The sequence below is a fragment of the Euprymna scolopes genome, chromosome 32 (assembly GCF_053919585.1).
Source record: "Euprymna scolopes isolate OS-2025 chromosome 32, ASM5391958v1, whole genome shotgun sequence".
Taxonomy (NCBI): domain Eukaryota; kingdom Metazoa; phylum Mollusca; class Cephalopoda; order Sepiida; family Sepiolidae; genus Euprymna; species Euprymna scolopes.
This window is the reverse complement of record NC_136513.1, coordinates 90730942-90752820: the sequence shown is the minus strand read 5'-3', so window position 1 is coordinate 90752820 and position 21879 is coordinate 90730942. Positions and strand designations below refer to the sequence as shown.

At 37.7% G+C, this 21879-nt stretch overlaps 1 protein-coding gene across 1 annotated transcript; it reads left to right on the top strand.

The window, feature by feature from the left end:
- Positions 1-9126: 9126 nt before the first annotated feature.
- Positions 9127-19885, top strand: LOC145256480 (uncharacterized). The gene has a single exon (XM_080115424.1). The coding sequence runs from the start codon at positions 9685-9687 to the stop codon at positions 15385-15387; it is 5703 nt and encodes a 1900-aa protein (XP_079971550.1). The 5' UTR covers positions 9127-9684; the 3' UTR covers positions 15388-19885.
- Positions 19886-21879: the final 1994 nt, after the last annotated feature.

The following is a 21879-nucleotide window of genomic DNA, read 5'->3' as shown; positions in this document are numbered from 1 at the left end:
TAGTTGCAAAAATCTTGGCAAATGTTTTGACCTTGTCTGATGCTGACGAGATGATCTCAGGTCCATTGATGATGGTTGGGATAGAACACACACTTCTGTTCAGGATCCTGTTTGTTATTTGCCAAAACTGGTGGGAACCAAGCCACTGCTCAGCTACTTTGGATTTAACGGACTGAGCATATAGCTCTCTTGCATTTTTTATTACTCTTTTACAGTGGTTGCTGGCGTTTCTGAAAGCAACTTTAGTCTCAGTACATCTATTACATTGGTACCTATGGAAAAAGTGATTTTTGTGCATGATGGCTGCAACACATGCTGGGGAGAACCATGGCTGGCTGTTAGGTTTTTGTTGAAATCTTTTGGATGGTATGAATTGGTCTATGCCTACAATTAACCATTCAATCAGGTCTGACACTATAGAAGACACATCCTTTTTAAACATGGAATGCAGAGGTAGATCAGATATGAATGTATGGAAGCTATCCCAGTCAGCCATAGAGTATCGATATACAGTATGGTGGAGAGGTATGTCTGAACACTTATTACATTTCATTTTTATCTTAACTGATACAACTGAGTGGTTGGAGGATCCCAGAGGAAATAGAATGGAACATGAACATAGCTCAGGGGAAGTTGTGAGAAAAAGATCTAGAAGGTTTGCCTACTGACCGGTAGTATCGGGCACACAGATGGGTTCATGAACAATCTGAGTGAGATCATAGGCAATGGCAAAATCATGACAGAACCTCCCCTCATCATCGGTCTTATTTCAGTGGGTCAGCCATTTCACATTATGGATATTGAAGTCACCGCAAATGTGAATGTTAGCTGAAGGATGAGCAGACAAGATGTGGTAAATTTTTTCAGATATACTCTTAAAGATAGTAACACCGCTGTTGTGGGGGCGATAGAGGGCAAATATAAATGTGGTGGTGTAAGCAAGTGCAACCCAGAAGCACATATGAGGTAAATTAGGGTCTTCTCTGGAGATATCCCTACCACAGGGAAAGCTATCTTTAATGTAGGCACATATTCCATGCCCATGGCGATCTTGGGGTGGGTGGTTGTCTGGTTTTATCGTGATATTCGTTTGGGTTGTCATTTAATTATGTTTTTGTTTAATGTTAGATTAGGGGAAGAGTCTTGAACAAAGTGGGCCTGCTTTGACGCCAAGTATACACACACAGTGGTCCATTAGCCGAGTCCAGTCTAGAATGTGTGGTCTCATGAAAGCCAACCAGATGTAGCAGCAGGGTCCTTTCCATGTGTGACATGGCACTACAACTATCCTGATATTATACATCTGATGATAGAGCAGCCAGTCTAGGCGTTACCAAAGAGTTAGGGCTCCTGTACTGTCAGTCAGAAACAACAGCAAACAAACTGGCAATCAGTTACCCTCAACCTCTCAGACAAGACTGGCCCAAACAAATCTTGTGAGCGCAAGTGGCATGCAAGCAATTTTTTTCAGTTTCTGAGAGAAAGATAGAAATTTAAAATAGGGAATAGGGGAATGAAGTTCAATGTCCTGGTCAGGAAATAAGGCCAAGCACAGGGTGACTCTGGTGAGTCCCTGGTATTGTACTTCTAGCCTGGCTAATAGGCAAAGAAGAAGTGTGAAAGCCAGCGATAGGAAGAGCCTATCGACTCCTTAAGGAAGTTACGTTTGCAAGCCGGGAATTTGTTTGAGTCACTAGCTCCAGGAAGGTTGGCAACCATTATTGAGGAGGCCTCCCTCTCTCAGTTTTGTTATCAGTTTTCTTTCTCTTATATGGATGATCTGACAAGATCTACGGGTCCATCACAAACTCGTCTAACTGAAACCACTATCAATAATTTACCCCACTCATTTTCTGTGCCTAATCATAAACATAGATTCCATGAACAAAGCTTCTTTCTTAGAACTGCACATCTGTGGAACTCTCTTTCATTTCCCTACTTTGCAGCTAACTACAATTTGATTATATTCAAGGTCAACATAAACAAATTCTTGATGAACCACCCCTTTAAGTAATCCAATTTACCAAATTTCCACTACTAAAGATTACTAGGATATTGAGCCATTGACTTCTGTACACTCATTAACCATTGTCCTCGAGTGACCTTTGGGCCTTGATAAGTGGTGCCTTCTTTGTAAAAAAAAAAAAAAAAAAGGAAGAAGCTATAATGGGCTATAGTGCCATGGGTTGCTTCTTATTGATTTATGCCCGTTATTTTTTGGGGTGGGGGAGATAAGATTGTAATTCCAGATTGATCCCAAACTAATCCAATTGCCAAATTCCATTTGACTCAGTAACTGGATAACTTTCAGATTACAATCCGATTGTTATCCAATGTAATCTACAGTGATCCCACTCAAAGACAGAACTTTCATTGATCTTGTGTGACATCACAACCAAAACAAAAAACAGCTGTCCAGACAGGATTTGCAGTAATCTGACAGACCGAAATATCTTGATAAAGTGGAAGCATTACAGTACAGAACAAAATATGAGATATCTCCAAAAATAAAAGCAAGACGATACAAAAACTGCTAAATTGTGCAAATCACTGATTAGGAAGCAATTAAGTTATTGCTTATTCACCAAACCTGTTTTCCTGCTCTTATTTACTTATACTGCTTCCCTCTTTTTGGAAATCATAATTTATCATTCTGTGACTAAGTTTAATGTTTAAATATAAGGCCTATACTGGCCACATGTATATTGTTACTGATGTATGTTACTAAAATAACTCGCACAAATGTTATTTCTAAATGTCTGCTTTAAAGACATAATGCTTTGCCTCCAAGACGCCTTTCTGTCTGTTTTGCATGATAAACATACTCTTAAAATCCTCCCTAAATCCCTGTATATCTATATTGTATTTTAATGCTGTATTCTTGTAAATTCTATCATCTCTCCTGTTTCAACTGGACAAAAAATCAATTGCTCTTCTCTCCAAGCTGATATAAAATCACATACTTCACACGTACCTTGAAGGAGAGTTTAGCTTCCGGTCCTAAACTTTAGTAGGCTGACCTTTTCAAAATCAATAAATACTAAACATCTATAGATTTCTATTGCTGAGGCATGCATTAGCTTAACCTATATTTATACTCTATAGAATATCTATAAAATAGATAACTAATAGCGACAGTTTGTGCCCAGATTATAAGTGATCTATATTAACTAGCAACTATATCTTTCTTTTGTCAGATGGGATAAAGTACTGGTGATTATTTTTATTTGAAAACTAACACCTAAAGCACATTTGGAAACGTACCTTAACCCTTATACTATAATTTTCCAATTAGTCACTAATCCACAAACCACATTTGATCTTTTCTTAACCTTAGTAGATATTCACTTTAATCTACACCCCACACTCATACATACCTCCTTTAAAAACGTAAGCAATCTTAATCCTATTCTGAGGAGTGTAACTTCAAAGCAGATACTAATTCTTAATACAAACTCTATCAATCCTCACTATCCAGGGAAAACCCCCTCAATGCTGATGGACCAGTAGATCTGGTTAGGTCATCCATCTAGGATAAGGAAAACTCTGATTTTTAAACCTGTGCCACTGATCTCATACGTCAAGTCAAACAGGGGAGGGAGGCCTCTTCATTCCTGGATGACAACCTCCCTAGAGCTGGTGACTTGAGCAAATCACCGGTTTGCAAACCTAAACTGCTTAAAGAGTAGATAGGCTCTGCCTATCTATACTCCATACTCTTCTTTGCATATTAGCCAGGAGCAGATGTGTAGCCATGAGGACTCATTAGAGACACCCAGTGCTTAGTCTTGTTTCCTGACTAGGGCAATGAATGCCGTCCCCTACATTTGCCTTATTCCCTGCTCCTATAACTGGGCATATTGGGGGTGCTTATTTACCATATATGCTAACATGATTGGACTGGGACACTCCTGTTGGACAGGTTTGAGGATACCGGTTTGACAGTTGCTGGTTGCTGTTTCCAACTGACAGTACAGAAGCCCTTTGATGGCACTTAGAGTGGCTGTTCTATCATGAGTTGTGTAATATCAGGATATTTGTAGTGCCATGTCACGCATGGAAAGGCACCCTGCACTCATCTCTGGTGGGCATTCCCGAGGCCACATTCCTGTGGATGAGGAGCCAACTGATGGTCTACTCATGTTGCATGATGGGGCTTATCCACATGCGTTTTGCCTAGCACCTCAACCTAGATCTGAAAATAATAAATAGAATGAAATGATAGCTCAATCCCAAAAATGCTCAAACCAGACACACACTCACGCCTCCTCCCTTGGGTATATTTGCCGATGACATTACACTCTATAGCAGGCATGTGGGGAAAACTAATGAGCACATATCTAAGGCAATGGTGGAAACCTTAGAGGGAAACCTTCACTCTGTAGTGGAATGGGGTCAGAAATGGATGGTAACGTTCAAAGCTGCCAAAACAAAGCTCGTTTCCTTTAATAATTACATGAAGCCTTCTCAACCACCAATAGCTATGGCTAAAGATACATTACCTGAAAGTACTTCGTTTAAACTCCTTGGCTTAACGTTCACAGGGAACATGAGTTGGAATAAATACATTGAGATCATTGCCAAGTCTGCTGCGAATAAGATGGACTCTCTCTACCGTGCTAGAAAGTTACTTACACTTGAAAGTATCCTGTACTTCTACAAAGCCACCATTCGCCCATGTATCGAGTACTGCTGACACATTTCGGCTGGTGCATCTGCTACTAGTCTCTCGCTCCTGGACAGTGTTCTAAAGAGAGTCGCCAACCTGATAGGTCCTGAACTGTTATCTAAGCTTCGCCCCTGTCCATCAATGAAATGTTGAATGCCTCTCCTTGTTTTACAAGTATTTTAATGTTGGATGCTCTGACGAACTACAAGCTCTTGTACCCCCCCCCCGATGAAAATAACCCTGACAAACCTGACAAGCAGCAAAGTGCCACCCCTACACAGTAGATGTAAGAAAAAGTGCCACCCTTACACAGTAGAGATCCCCAGATGTAAGAAAACCTTCTACTCTAATAGCTTCTTCCCCAGAACTGCTAAACTTTGGAATTCTTTTCCGGTTTCCTGCTTCCCCAACTGTACTGACATGCAGAAGTTCAAGTGTAATGTAAACAGACATCTTGCTGTTAAACTCCCTACATAGTACACCTGAAACTTAGATCCCTGGTGACAGCCCCCTATATCAAAGTGGCAATGTGCCTTGTTTGGTTAGAAAATGTAATAAAAAAAAAATGGTAAAACCAAAAAACAAAACCATGTAAAAAAAATAAATTCATTGGACTTAAGGAGTCGGAGTCGGATAAAAAATTCCGACTCCGACTCCTTGTACTTTTAGAAATCCGACTCCGACTCCAACTAAAACCTCTGACTTCGTAACCCTGCCCACAATTTTAATGAATCATCATTATACCAGATCAAACATACCCATTCCTGTGTCTTAATGGACACCCCTGTAAGAGTAACTGCATGTGCAATTGTGAGGCAAGCGTTGCACAATCACCAACCACACATCTGAATTGGCATTGCTTGGATTCAGTGGCAAGAAGATGCTGAAGACTGACTGGAAACAATGCCAAAGTAAGCGGAGAGCACATACAACACCTAGAATTCCCAAATGGTCACCCATTGTAGTACTGACCAGGCTCAACGTTAATTAACTTTGATGATCTGACATATCTATCTATCTTTCTATCCATAAATATATATATAGTCTTGGAAGTTTTTAACCTTTAAAACTATACAAAAAAAAAAAAAAATTTTATCATTCGTTAGAAAACCATCTAGTCAGTAAGTCATTTAATCACCTGCAATCACTGCATCAACTCGCTCTCGAATTTACTATAATACCAATAATTTATTTTTCAAGGGATCATCAGTTGTTTACCATGAAACACTGTTTATATATATATATATATATATATATATATATATATATATATATAAATGCGATAAATCACAGATTAGAGATCAAGTGAATTATTCAGTTAGATATTACAATGAGTTAATACTTTCAGGACAATCCTAGCCAAAAAGGAAAAATTATGTTTATTTCCTTAATCCATGGATTTTCAATAATGGCTCATATCATCAGAGGAAATGAAATGCAATTAGCAAAATGTTCAGCTATGAATAAACAAATATTTTGCTCATCAGCAAATATATCGAAAATGTTTTTTGAATGGCGCTTAAAAATCAATAGGGAACAAACTTACACTCACACAGATAGATAGAAATGCACACAAAGACAATGTGCCATACATATATATATATATATAAATATATATATATATATATATATATATATATATATATATGTGTGTGTGTGTATATATATATATGTTTAATGTTCAGCTATGAATAAACAAATATTTTGCTTTTCAGCACATCTATTGAAAATAAACATAATTTTTCTCTATATATTCCTTGTTTCAAACAATAAATTCTTAACTTAAATATATTTTTTATGTATTTTAATCTACAGAATTTAACTTTAATCATTAAACTTCTCTCTCTCTCTCTCTCTCTATATATATATATATATAATGTATATATATATATATATATATATATATATATATATATATATATATATACACACACGAACACAATTAAAGACTGTAAATTATTCTTAACATGAATTTCTTGTTTTATGAGATAAGAAATATTACTATTTATTTAATTATTCTGTCGAACAATAAATTCATATAAATTATAATTTACAGTGTTTAATTATGTTCTCCTATAACAAGCTCTACCTCTTATTTTAACATTGAGCTTTTTTTTTTTTTGGTTGGGATTACGATATAAATATTAATATTTATATTCGCTTAAAGTTTACAGAAGATTTTGGCTTGTAAACTTAATTTTTACTTCTTGATTACTGCCATATATATTTTTCTAACTTACTCTTGACCTAATCACTTTAGTCACAAAGACCCTGAACCCTTCCCCTCCCCAATTTCTTGTAGGGCCTTGTGCCTAATTTTGTTGTTTGACAATCTTTTGTTTTTTGTTTATTTACAAAATTTTAAAAGCAATAAAATATATAAACAAGACCAAAGTGTAGTATCTGTTCCGGCAGATACTGCAAGCAAAGACCATATGTGGGGGCGACCCCACATATAAGACCTTGGTCAATGTAGGGGCAACCCTTCATACCAATTGTCATTATCCAGCTCCCCTACTCCCCGGGGAGCTGGTCCCCATTTCCCCTTCACTCCTCACATTAAAAATCGGCCTTGTGCCTAATTTGCTCGGTGGGGGAGCAAATAAATACCATCTGTTCTTCAGATGCTGCACTTCTATTTCTTGATCTCTGTCAGTGGAGGAGAAATCCTTCACGACTGAGACAATTTTTATTTTTGTACCTTTTCTCCACGTTAAAAAACGACCCTGGTGTCTAACTCTGTCTCGTGGGGAAGCATAGTAAATAGGTATATATATATATATATATATATATATATATATATATATATATATATATATATATATATATGTATGTATGTATGTATGTATATAGGTATGTATGTATGTATGTATGTATGTATGTATAGTTTCCTGCTTCATCTAAGTGATAAAAAATGTCTATATAAATAAAACTATCAAATAAAATTCCGTTGGTTTGTGTGTGTTTCTCGCCTATATGTAACTTCAATAAATAAAGAGTGAATTGCCTATTTTTAATTGACTATTACATTGAATAGTTATTGTAATCAAAGATAAAATACGAGGAAACTAAATATAAATATTTAAAAAAAAAAAATCCTATTTATATGAAAAAACAAAAATTGTAAGCATACTACGCTTCTTCTTTTCTGTCTTCGGCCAGCGGAGAAAAAATCCTTCCAGACTGAGGCAATTTATATTTTTTGTCCTAGTCTAGGGTGTTTTTTTTTTTTTTTCGGGGTAGTTGAATTTTCTTTACATTAAAAACTGACCTTGTGTCTAATTCGGTCCTCGCGGGGAGACAAGTGAGAACTTTATTTTTAAATTATTTTTCGTTAACCTCCATCCCGAGCAACGTCGAGGTAGTAGAGATAGTTAAATCGTAAAAATATAGATTTTAAGAATGTGTGTGCTGGGTGTGAGGGTAGGGTGGGGTGGGGTATACTTTAGCAGTGGATTGAATTGAACTCAAAAACCTCTTGACAAGAAGCGTAAGTCAAGTAGTCTGGTTCATATGTGTTTCGAAACCAAAAGAAAATATTAATTTTTATAAGTGCATTTGTCGTTCAATCAAAGAATTAAACAATGATTATTACGATATACCATTCGCAGTTACTACGAAGAACTAGATAGATAGATAGATAGATAGATAGATAGATAGATAGAGAGAAAAAGGAGAAAGAGATAAAAAAAAAATTGAGGAGAGAGAGAGAGAGAGAGAGACAAAGCGAGGGGAATAAATAAATAAATAGACAAAGGAAGATATATTTAAAAAAAAGGACAATAATTCTTTAAACTTAAAGCGATTATAAATATTAATATTATAGGACAATCCTAACCAGATGATAAAGCTCAATATTCGAAATAGAGCATTATTACAAGAAATTCCATTTAAACTCTGCAAATTCTAATTTACAGAGTTTAAATTGAATTTCTCATATATATATATATATATATATATATATATATATATATATATATATATATATATATATATATATATATATATATAAAGTGAAAGAGAGAGAGACTGAGAGAGAGAGAGAGAGAGGCAGACAGACAGACAGACAGACACAGACAGTTGTTTCAATTTACTGAGATGATTTCCCCCAAAGAATGGAAAGGTGGAATTAATAAAATGCATTTTAAAACAAAGATAAAAGGAAAGAGAGAGAGAGAGAGAGAGAGAGAGAGTGAGAGAGAGAGAGAGAGAGGAGAGGAGAGGAGAGGGAAGGGGAGAATAGAAAATAATATAGAGGGGGAGGCAGGTTACAAGAATCAATCTAAAGAGGGGGGATGGGGGTACTGAGCAGATGCGATGCGAAGAGTCAGAAACGATATGCGGAATAATCCAAGAGAGTCGGAGGGGGGAAGAGGGTAAGTGGTTGGCCGATGATGATGTTATATTGTCAAATGCGAGAAGAGAGAGAGAGAGAGAGAGAGAGAGAGAGAGAGAGAGAGAGAGAGAGAGAGGGGTTTTTGAAAACAGACATTTTTGCAAGCAAGGAGAGAAGGTGGGGGGTGGAAATAAGAAACGGAATCTACTCGTCGGCATTGAAAACCGAAGAAGGAGTACAAGAGAAACGACTTCCATCTTTTAGTTATTGTTTTTTGTTTTGTTTTTGTTTTGTTTTCTTTTAGGAATAATAATGCGGACTATAATACGTGAAAAAAAACAGCAAGGCAAATCTAGCAGACACCGAAGGTGGAAAGTGGAAAGATAAGACGCCAGGCTCTGCGGAATTGGATATCTACGTCTCCTATCTCTTTCGTCATATCCAATAACAAAACAACGAAGCTTCCAAAACGCTAACCAAAGATACCCTAGATGCAACTACTACACTGCACGCAGAGATAAATTTATCTCTCTCTATATATATATGTATGTGTGTGTGTGTGTGTGCATAAACAATGGATTAAATAAACAAAAGAATATTAAAAAAATAAAAAAAATACGCATTCACAAAACCAAAGGATAAATAACCCCCCTTTCTTCCTCTAAAACATGAGGTTATTATGATGATGACGAAGAAGATAATCCCCCCTGATCATCAGAGAGGAAGCAGGTCGTTTCTGGCCTATAATACGAATGGTGATGACCTGCTACAACCTCGAGGAATGGACACTGAAGCAGCTACTGCAACAACCCCGACCAGTCCTACTACGATGAGACTGGACACTGGTCAGTTTTTTGATCCTACCGTCACCACAACAATAACAACAAACACGGATTCTACAAAACCCGTACGCGAAACCGCATCAACAACAACGGGATCTATAATCACCATTAAAACAAGCAACTCTTCGCCTAATATAACATCGACACACACGACCAAAAAATCGGGTCCAAACATTACAGTGGGTACTGGTGATGATCATAATACCACCAAATCAAGCTCGCCAAACAATAGCATTACTAGTAGCAGAAGCACTGTGTTAACTTATAGTGCCCCTTCCCCATGCAGAACCCCGACTTTGTCTCCCTCTCTGTCATCTCCTCTAGTGAGACACAATTCCCTCTGTGTTGTTAATGACGGGACTAATACTTGCAGAGATGACGGGGGAGACGAAGAAAGGGTCTCGTCATTAGTCAGGCGTCCTCGTTGGATAGGCGACACTCCATCTGTCGCCTGCGTGACCCCAGTGCTCGTGCATCCCAGCAGGAGCAGTTATTGTACCTACAGCACCTTCAAAAGCACGTCTCCCCTTGTGGCTAAAAGGGGAACTGGATCTTTTACGACTGGTCAACATACACCAAGGACTCCCACAAACCAACCACACGATAACGTCAATCATCCAGGAACAGACAGTTGCTGTAAAGGTGATACTATAATTATAAAAACGACAGGCACCTCGCCGTCGTCACCTATAACACCGTCATTATTATCATCATCATCATCGTCAACAAAAACAGAATTTACGGACACTTCTAGAAGGAAATTATTACAACCTGGTTATTATAACGCATCGACAAACTCAGGTAAAAACAATCGGTTATTGTTACCGTCGACTAACAACCTTGGGAATACTGCTACTACAAGAAGGGGAATTGAACAGCGTTGTAGCAGCAGTACAAATAGCTGTGCCAATGTTTTAATTGGGATTAAAACAGGTTCGACAGGGGACCGGTTGGATATACCCCCGTCGACATCTTCTTCGCTACCCTCGATAGCCGGGGGTGATTTCGGGTCGAACAGCAACCTCGGTGTTACCAATAATATCATCAGCACCCGGAGCGGAAGTTGTAGTAGTAATAGTAGTAGTAGCAGCGGGAGCTGTTGTTGTAGCGGTTGTAATCGAAGCAGTAGTAGTAGTAGCAACAATAGTATTACTAATATTATAAGTACGTTGGGTACTGGACCCACGAATTGTACTAGTGCCCCGGATTTTTTACTATCGCCCCAGCAACACCAGAGACTCCAAGAAGGTATATCGCCATTGTTAGCTTCACCCCAAGGACATTATCAAATTAAAAACCTGTCTTCCCCTCCTTCTTGTCCGCAACTTTCCAGTGGTCAACGCTATGGTGGTCAAATTGGGTTCAGAAGGATACAGCAGTTGTTTGAGGGCCGGCAGCACCAACAAAGTTCGGGCCTCGTGGTCACTACCAGTGGAGATTTCACAAGTTTAAATCCTAATCGAAGTAGTAGCAGTAGTAGCGATAGTTGTAGTAGTAATAGTAGTTGCGGTAGCAATGCGAAGCAGTACTTCCCTGGCGACGACGACGACGACCACCACCACCACCACCACCAACAACAACAACAACAAACAGAACTACAATATTACAACAGCCCTAACAACCAGCAAAAGCATCATCACCAACAGCACAACACAAGCAGTAGCCACCATCATCGCTATCAGCAAGAGCCGGGCAGTCCCAGTCACCACCATCATCATCATCATCATCACCAGCACCAACAAGAACACAACATTCCTAGCAGCCATCATCACCACCATCAACAACAACAGCTCCATAGTAACAGCGACCATCACCATCACCATCACCACCAACAGCAACATTACCACTCCCATCACCACCACCAACATAAACAGAGTGGTGGTGGGGGCAGCGGAAAGTTTCATTCACCGCAAACGAACAACCACCCGCCGCCGCCGCCTCCTCCGCGCTCCGAATCAAATAGTACCGTCGTCGTCGCGATTCCTGACCAACAACCGAGGCACTTTGGCCGGAGAGAGAAAGTCCAGGAGAGACGGGAGGATCCGGAGAGTTCGACCACAGACGTTTTGGTGGTGGTGCCGGCCGCTGGCGGGCGGCCGGGGGTCGGGACTGGCGGACGAGGAAGACGACGGCGTATTACGGCGCCGACGAACGCTGCGCGAGGAGATCCACAAAATGGCGACCGAGGACTTGACGACGACAACGACGAACGAGAAGACTTTTTCAACGACGACGGACGCCCTCCCCCTTTCTTGTCGCAGCAAAGCCTCCAGCACCGTTACTGCATCGTCGACGACCCTAGCATCACCACGATCCGAAAAGAGGCAGAACAACAACCAGGAGAAGAGAGACCCAACCGTAACGATAATCATCATCACCATCGCCTACAGCAACAACAACAGCGTTACCAACACCATCAGCAACAACAGCAGGCTAACCCACCGGACGATTACTGCTATCATTACCAAGACGAGCAAGACGAACAAATTAAAAAAGAGGGTCGAGGTATACACCCCGAAGACAAAGAATCCTGTCGTGGCTTGGTTGTCGGAAAACGGTCTGGATTCGTACCTTTTAATAGCACTGGGTCATACAAGAACTCTAGCAGTAGTCGAAAAGGTCCTGCCAGTGTTGGTAGTAGCAGTACTACTAATAAAGCAACTCTTTGTGTTAATACTCCTACAGGGGTTTCTCCAATTAGCCCTCAGCCTGTCCCCGTTATCGCACCCAGCCTTCTGTACCGTCGACAGCAAGAACAAAACAGTCCTTACGGGTCGACGAGTTCCTCTCCTTCTGCGGGACAGGAATTGACCAACGTTAATTGCGACCGTCACCAACAGCAACAACAACAACAAACAACACACTACAATCAACATCACCATCATCACGATCTACAGCAATACAACAGTCATCAACAACTGTTATCATCATCATCATCAGTATCGTCATCATCTCCCCTCACCAGTCGACGTCTTCTCTCCCACCATCATAACAACCCCCCTCTTCATCGTCAGTCCTCCTCCCCAACTACGTCCCATCTTCATCCCTCGCATCACCAGGGCTGCTGCCGGGGTACCCACCCTTCATCCTCGGCGTCGTCCCCCCTCCTCACCATTCTACCCGCTGTCCGCAGCAACAGCATCAGTGCTGGCAACCCGACACACCACAGCAGCAGCTGTAAGAGCAGCGTTTCCGCTGCTGCTACAACCGCTAACAATAACCCCGTCACTCGGAGGCTACGAAGTTCGTCGAACCCCCATAACATATCAGCGGCCCTCGCAGCCGCCGCCGGCACCGCTAGCATCGCCACTGCTACCACATCTCTAATCAACAACAGTGCCCATAATATCACTGGGACTACTCACCAGCCACAGTATAGTAACTTTTACCAACGGGATAACAAACCCGGATCGGGCCGGAATCCGTTGGTCCGAGTCCAGTCTCTCTCCGACCACCATCGATTCGGTGGAGGCAATAATACTCTCAATCCTTCGTGCAGTTGTTGTAACCACCTTAGCAATCTCTCCTCCACCGCTTCCCCGACCTCGACAACTGCTGTAATTATAAGCCCGCCTGCCAGTAAAAAGAAGGGAGAGGCCGAAGTTGTGGTGGTCACCACTTCTCCAACCAGTCTGAGTTCTTCGGTCAGTTATAATAATACGACGACCATTATTGCCAACAGCCAGAACCTCGTGGTCGCGCCCTCCACCAACACCGCCAGTAATGCCCTGGCCACATCTACGGCCGCACCTGCCTCGTCCAGCGTCACCACGACGGTCCTAACTAATTTAAGCGGCGGTGTTGGTGGGGTCGGTCACAATAATAACAACAATAATAGTAACAATAATAACAATAATACTACTAACATTACTCGCATCCCAGCTGTCACGAACGCACCGGCGACCGGCAACAGCGTCCAGTCGTCTCTCGTGTCCAGCGGTAACCATCACCACCATCATCATCACCACCATCAGTACCACCGCCACCCAACGACTACGACCACCACGAGTTTTATTAATAACAATAACCGGAGGGTACCTGTCGGCGTGAACGTCGGGCCCGCCAACAACAATGCGTTAGTCCCTGAGGTGGCGATGAAACAATACATGCATAAGCTGACCACCTTCGAACACCATGAGATCTTCAACTACACACATGTCTACTTCGTGGGCCCGAACGCCAAGAAGCGACAGGGCGTGGTCGGTGGCACCAACAACAACGGCTTCGACGACGACAACGGCTCCTACCTGCACGTGCCCCACGATCACATCGCCTACCGGTACGAGGTGCTCAAGATCATTGGCAAGGGCAGCTTCGGCCAAGTGGTCAAGGCCTACGACCACAAGGTGCAGCAGCACGTCGCCCTCAAGATGGTCCGCAACGAGAAACGCTTCCATCGCCAGGCACAGGAGGAGATCCGCATTCTGGACCACCTCAAGAAGCAGGACCGCGACAACTCTATGAATATCGTGCACATGCTGGAACATTTTACTTTTCGCAACCACATCTGCATCACATTCGAACTTCTAAGCATGAACTTGTACGAATTGATCAAAAAGAACAAGTTCCAGGGTTTCACCCTTCAACTGGTCCGCAAATTTGCCCATTCCATCTTGCAATGTCTTGATTCTCTTTACAAAAACCGCATAATCCACTGCGATCTAAAACCAGAGAACATCTTACTTAAACAGCAGGGCCGGAGCGGAATCAAAGTGATCGACTTCGGTTCAAGCTGCTACGAACACCAACGGATCTACACGTACATCCAGTCCCGATTCTACCGGGCCCCTGAGGTGATTTTAGGGGTCAAGTACGGAATGCCTATAGACATGTGGAGTTTAGGGTGTATATTGGCCGAGTTACTGACCGGCTACCCTTTGTTCCCCGGCGAAGATGAGAGCGATCAGCTAGCCTGTATAATAGAGTTGCTTGGTATGCCCCCACAGAAACTGCTTGACCAGTCGAAACGGGCTCGGAATTTTATCAGTTCAAAAGGATACCCACGGTATTGTACGGTGACCACGTTACCCGACGGCTCGAACGTTATAAACGGCGGCCGATCGCGTCGGGGCAAGCCGCGCGGCTCGCCCGGGAGTAAAGAGATCGTATCGGCCCTGAAGGGCTGCGACGATCCACTGTTTTTGGACTTCATGCGGAGGTGCCTGGACTGGGACCCATGTACCAGGATGACCCCCAGCCAGGCCCTCCGGCATGCGTGGCTACGGAGGCGATTACCAAAGCCTCCGCCCAACGAGAACCGGGATACTAACACCAGTGCGATGACTACCACCACTAGCGCTGCAGCCGCGGTTTTGGCCAGTTCCACCGTCGGTGGGGGAGGGGCCAACTCCAACTTGACCATGTTAAGTCGGCGAAATTCCTCGGGAAATAATCGGAATGGTGCCGTACCGAAGTTGACCAATGGTTCAAATTCGGGAAGCACCACTAAAACCAGACAGATAATCCCCGATGATGTGGTGGTCACTTCATCGCAGTTTAATACGCGGACAAAACTTCCACAAATAGGATCCACTTTCTAGTTAAAAAAAAGAAAAAAAAAAAAAGTAAACAAAATGTTAAGAAAAAAATGCGGATGTGTTTTGACGCCCCCCCCTTCAAATCGTAACAATTTTTAAAAATCAAATTTTTTAATTTCTTTTCCGAATAATAATCGATTAAGTACCGCCTGTTCTGATTTTTTAATTGATTATATTGAAGATTTTAGCTTGAAGATGGTTGACATTTGAAACAAAATTATCTTTAACTGGTTATCATTTTATAACAATTTGGTTTAATTAATTAATTACAACCAAACAATGCCGTAATAATCACAGCATTGTTTTGTTATTAAATAACCCAAATTATTATACAAGTGCAACTTACTTTGTTTAAGATAATAGTGTTTCAATGATAGCTATATTAAAGCTGAAATCTTCAGTATAAATTAAAAAACGTTATTAGTGGAGTTCTGCTAATTTACTAACTAATTTATAACTTATTTGCGTTTAAGCATTTTAAGTTAACGTAATAATCACTTGCGAATGCCAACCATTTTGTTTTTTTCAGGAAGTAAGGTCTTAGACCGGACCGGAACTGCATTCTTGAACCCACTTTTAATTTAATGACTTGAATTATCCTACCGTCATTTCCGGTTCGGTCTGGTATCTTACTTCACGACAAAACAAAATGGCTGCCATCAACCAATGTTTACGCCAAATAGACATGTTTATATTAAGCATTTTTTATTACTCAAATAGGTCACAAATGAGTAAGTGAACTGGCGGACGATGACAATGTACACTCCACTTATAATTTTTTTCTTGTTATTGGGGTTTTTATTACTGTACACATAGATTCGAAAAAGTTGTCAAAAAACAAATATATAACAAATAAATGTTATCAAAGGCAAGATAAGTTACTTTTCTACCTAACTGGATATGTTTTCGGTGTTTTTATTTAATGTAACATGTTTATTCAGCTCGAAAAACATACTGTGTTTACCGATGTATTGGAAAATTCAAGATGGTACCCGACTCTCTTTAACACGGTAAGTTTGGGAAAAGGTGCTATAAATATAAAACTAGACAAAATACTGTTAGAAACTTGCTCAATATATGTTACCGTGACATAGGTTGACATATATTCGGTGTTTTTTTAATAGTATTTTGTCTAGTTTATTATTTATAACACCTTTTCCCAAACTTACCGTGTTAAAGAGAAAGTCGGGCGCCATTTTGAATCTTCCAATACATCGGTAAACACTGTATGTTTTTCGAGCTGAATAAACATGTTACATTGAATAAAAAAAAAATATATCCAGTTAGGTAGAAAAGTAACTTATCTTGCCTTTGATAACATTTATTTGTTATATATTTGTTTCTTGACAACTTTTTCGAATCTATGTGTACAGTAATAAAAACCCTGTTATTGTTTTGCATTTTTTCAGCTGATTATTATCAATTGGACACTAATCTATTAAATTATATTAAAATAGTTAATATTTAAACATTTTGAAGGGGTGCTCAGTTTTTAATTACAACGCTCTAGTAAATCGATCCCCATATTGGAAACACTTGACGAGAAAACAAAATTTGTTTTGAAAAATATTTATTTTATTAAAAATGACGGTATTTTTTTAGATTAGGTCCACCTCAACAATTTTCTTTTAAATGACAACTTTTATAAGTTTTCGACTATGCTGACTACAAAAATTCCATTGAAATTTTGCAGAAATAATTAGTTATCAAGATATAAAATGTTGTATTATGCATTGTATTTTTTGGCGGCCATCTTTTTTTATGCGCGTGCAAGTCATAGATGAGTAGATTTGTTTATTGGCGCAAAAAAATGTCCGCCAAAGAATGCAATGCATAATACAACTTTTTATATCTCGATAATTACTTATTTCTGCAAAATTTCAATGCGATTTTCTTTATTCAGCATAGTCGAAAGCTTATAAAAGTCGTCATTTAAAAGAAAATTGTTGAGGTAGAGGTGGAGGTGGACCTAATCTGAAAATTTATAAAACAAAACAGGTACTTGTGCATAGATGTTACCGTGAGTTTTACTTTCAATTTGGAATTAATCAGCATTTGTGGCATGGTAGACGACTAAATGAAGACTTATATTAAAAAGTTGATTTTTAAGTGTATTCGGATTTTTTTTAAACGAATCAAATTTAAAATTGTCGCCGGCGAGTATTTCTTATGATATCAATGATTCATATTCTGCCTCTAAATTCACTAGTCGCCATTTTGAATATTGCTGTTTACAAGTAAAACAAATCAACTCGGCTTCCTCGTTTTTGAAAACAAGTCAACCCGGTTTCGTTTTTCCAAAATTTTATTTTTATTGGGGTGGGAGTGAGGGGGTCATATCTGCCTTTTGACAATTTAATCTTTTTGGAGGGGAGGGGGATACGGTGTACGTGAATGGCTGCCACCCCCTCCTACGCCGTTTCCCCATCCCTTAAAAAAATATGTTATTTTTTACATTCGGTACTCCAGGTCCACCTCCACAATTTTCTTTAAAATGACGATCTTATAGGTTTTCGACGGTGAATATGAAAATCTAATTTAAATTTTGCAGATTTTTTTTATATCTCGATAACTACTTGTCTCTGCAAAATTTAAATGAGATTTTCGCATTCAGCATAGTCGAAAACCCTTGAAAGTCGTCATTTTAAAGAAAATTGTGAAGGTGGACCTAATGTACAAAAAATTACCAAAATTATATTATAAATGAAAGCAAAAAAAAAGAAAAAAAGGCAGATATGACCTCCCTCCCCCCAATCTAAGAAAAAAAAAAATTCCTTGCGCAGAAGGAGCTCTTTAATGGCGACCCCATGCCAAAAAATAATAATAAATAAACAAACACCCGCTCTGTTCAAAAATAATTTTATCAAGTTCCAGCAAATTAAAAAATAAAACTCTCACGTGACGTGTTCTTGTTAAGTATTTCCAAATGGGGGATCGATTTACTCTAGTCAAATGTCTAAATATTGACATTTATTTATTTAATTTTTTTTTTGATGATCTGATAGATTAGTGTCTAATCGATAATAATTCGGTGAAAAAAAATATATATAAGCGTTATCTTTTCGATTACTGTTTCGATTTCACTTCCGGATTTTCCGTTTTTAATTGATTTTTACGATGTCTTTTTATTAAATTGTTAGATGAAAGTACAGAATAAGTACAGGAATCCACCCCCTACCTTCCCATGCTAAGCTTGGCTTTTCTAAAAAAATTTGGCTTAGAACGAAGTGTAGTATCTGTTCTGATACTACACTTCACTTTTTCTGTCCTCAGTCAGTGGAGGAGAATAGCTTCTATACTGAGAGAATTGCCTTTTTGGAGGTGGATTTTCCCCACATAAAAAAAAACGACCTTGTGTCTAACTCTGCCCTCGTGGGGAGGCAAGTAAATAGGAACATTATTATTCAGAAAAGCATTTCTTAACATCGGGAGGGGTTTCCTTTATTTATTCTGTACGTTCACGTGACAATTACCTAATAACGTTTTTAGAAAAATATTCGTCACATCACTGGCACCCGGAAGTGAAATAGAAACGCTAATCGTAAAAATAACCACCCAAATAATATAATAAATTGTTTTTGATTAATTTCCCATTATATTTCCTGGTATTTTTTACTTTCTTTACACCTTAACAAACGCATTTAAAAGGACGACTTTTATAAGTTTTTGAGTATGCTGAAACCGAATATCACATTGAAATTTTGCACAGACAAGTCGTTTTCTCTGGATAAAAGATATTCTTTTTCGAATGTATTACTTAATAAGTGTCAATAGTGTTTGCCATTCTTAACATGGAGAGGAGGGGGTGTTTGTAACATGTATGCGCATTCATTAGTACTTTACTTTCCAGTCGGGAAAACGTGGCCTGCTGTCCTGCAGTAAAAACATAGTGGATTACATTGAATAATAAAGGTCTTAATATCCAGAATGCCCTAAATTTAAATGAGATATTCGTTTTCAGCATATCCGAAAAACTCTAAAAGTCGTCAAATTTAATGGTGTATGCTGATTGCTGAGGTGGAAAGAAAGTAAAAAAATACGTATTTCATTTATGATAATGTGTATATCGCCAATAAGTAGCGTTTTTATTGATTTTTTAGTTTTTAATAATTTAAACAAAATTCGTACCTAATCGATTTATAAATTTCGAAGAATTAAAAACTAAATTTGATTTTTATTTTTTTCAAGATGAAGATGGGGGGAGTACGTCTACACGTTTCGTGGAGATTTTTTTAAGGTTTGTGTATGTGTGCATTTAAATTTTTTTTTGAATATATATATATATATATATATATATATATATATATATATATATATATATATATATATATATATATAATTTTTTTTCTGCTTAAAATCCCCACAAAATGTTGACAATTCTTGAGAGGAGAAGACGAAACGAAAAGAAAAAAAATGAACTTCAATATTTTTCTCCTTTCAGAGAAAATAAAAGAAGTAACAAAAAAAAAGGAAAAAATTAAATAAAAAATTGAAACTATTATTAATTAAGTTATCAAATAATTCATTTATTTTTTAAATTAATGTTGATTATTAAAAAAAAAAATTTTTCTTTTTTTTTTACTGAATAGGTTTGGTTTACTTATGGAAAAAGAAAAAAAGCAACAACGTAAAATCTACAGATATATATATATATATATATATATATATATATATATATATATATATATATATATATATATATATATATATATAAAACTATTAACAAATATTTTGGTTCAAATCAGAAAAAAAAAATTTTTGTAATTTTTCTCTTTATTTTTTTTAACCAAAGGATTAAACAAAAGTTTTTACTTAATAACATTTTTAAAATGAAAATATTTTAAGGTATTTTAATAAATTATTTTAAAAAAAATTGTATTAAATTATATGACAATTTTATTAAGAATTAGTTTTAGGGTAGGTTTATTATTTTTAATAAATAATTTTAATATATCTTATTTATAACGGATATCTAAAAAGTGCAAAGAAACCGTCCAAATGTTTGATTATAAAAAATAATTTAAACCTAAAAATTATAAATGAAAACGCTTAAAGCAACGGTTAAATTTTTAGCTTTGCCTCATTTTATTTTTATTTTTGAGAGGTCACAAATATATGGAAAATAATTTCAAGTAAATATATTTTTTCAAACTATAGTGTGGGTTCAATTTCTTTACTGTACATTTTACGTAAAATTATACTTCACTTCCAGATCAACAACATAGCATAGGGCAAAACGGGTAACCATTTTTTTAGGGGTATTTCTAAATTGACTGCCATTTTAAGAAATTTCTTCTGAAAGTTTTTTTGCCAAGATTTTTAAAAAGCCTTCATTAACCTCAACACTAACCTTATGTCATTAGGGGAGTGCAAAATGAAAAATTTTAAATATACTGGTATTTATAAAAATAGCAAAAAAATAAAATTAATTATTTTTAAAATGGCGGCCATTTTAAAAATACAGAAAAGATGGTTACCCGTTCTGTATTACGATATGTGGCCAGGGAATAGGTTATTGCTTTACATTAAATCTATGTAAGAAACTGAGGTGCTTGTTAAAATAGTCGACAAATCAATTTTTTTTAAATACGTGGCTTTAAGCTAAAAACTACGTACTACATGTCGAAAATAGTAATATATGAAAAAATTACGAAAAGTTTTCGAATAGAACAACTGCTATTGTGATTTTAGTTAGTAAATGTCACGGTAACACATATTGGGTGTTTTTTTTATTGTTTTTTTTTTTTTTACAGTAGTTTGTTTTTTAGTTTTGAGTCATTCACAAAACTTTAGATGTTTAGGAGCCAAGTCGCGGCCATTTTACTTGTTCTCACGTAATGCTAGACACTGTTTTTCGAACCGGTTAAAGTGAGCAAAGCCACTAAAATCATTTACAGACCTTTGATAACATTTATTTGTTATGCATTTGCATTTTTGATCACTTTTTCGAATTTATCGTTATGGTCTAAAAACAGTATATTAGCCATTAAAGTGACGAAACGGGAGATAAGTATGTTCCCTGTATTCGCAATCTTCAATGTGTTTACATTTAGGAAAAATGCAGTTTCTCCCAATTTTCTGTAAAAATTACTTTTAACTATAAATAATTTTCTAATCGATGTATTTTCGTAATTTCTGGATATAGTACTATTTTCGACATGACAAGTAAAGTAAGTAATGTTTTTGCTTAAAACGACACACTAAAAGAATTGACCTGTCGACTTTATATAAACAAGCACTGAAAATGAACCCCTCTTTAAAGTCTAAAAAATATCCATAAAAAATTCATTTTTATTTTTTCATTGACAACATGACAGCCATCGATTAACTACTACTACTACTACTACTACTACTACTACTAATAATAATAATAATAAATTAATAAATAAGTAATAAACAAAGATTAAATAATAAATAAATGATAAATAATACTAAATAAATAATAACAAATAATTAATATCGTGCTTTTTATTTATTTACTTTATTACAAGTTAA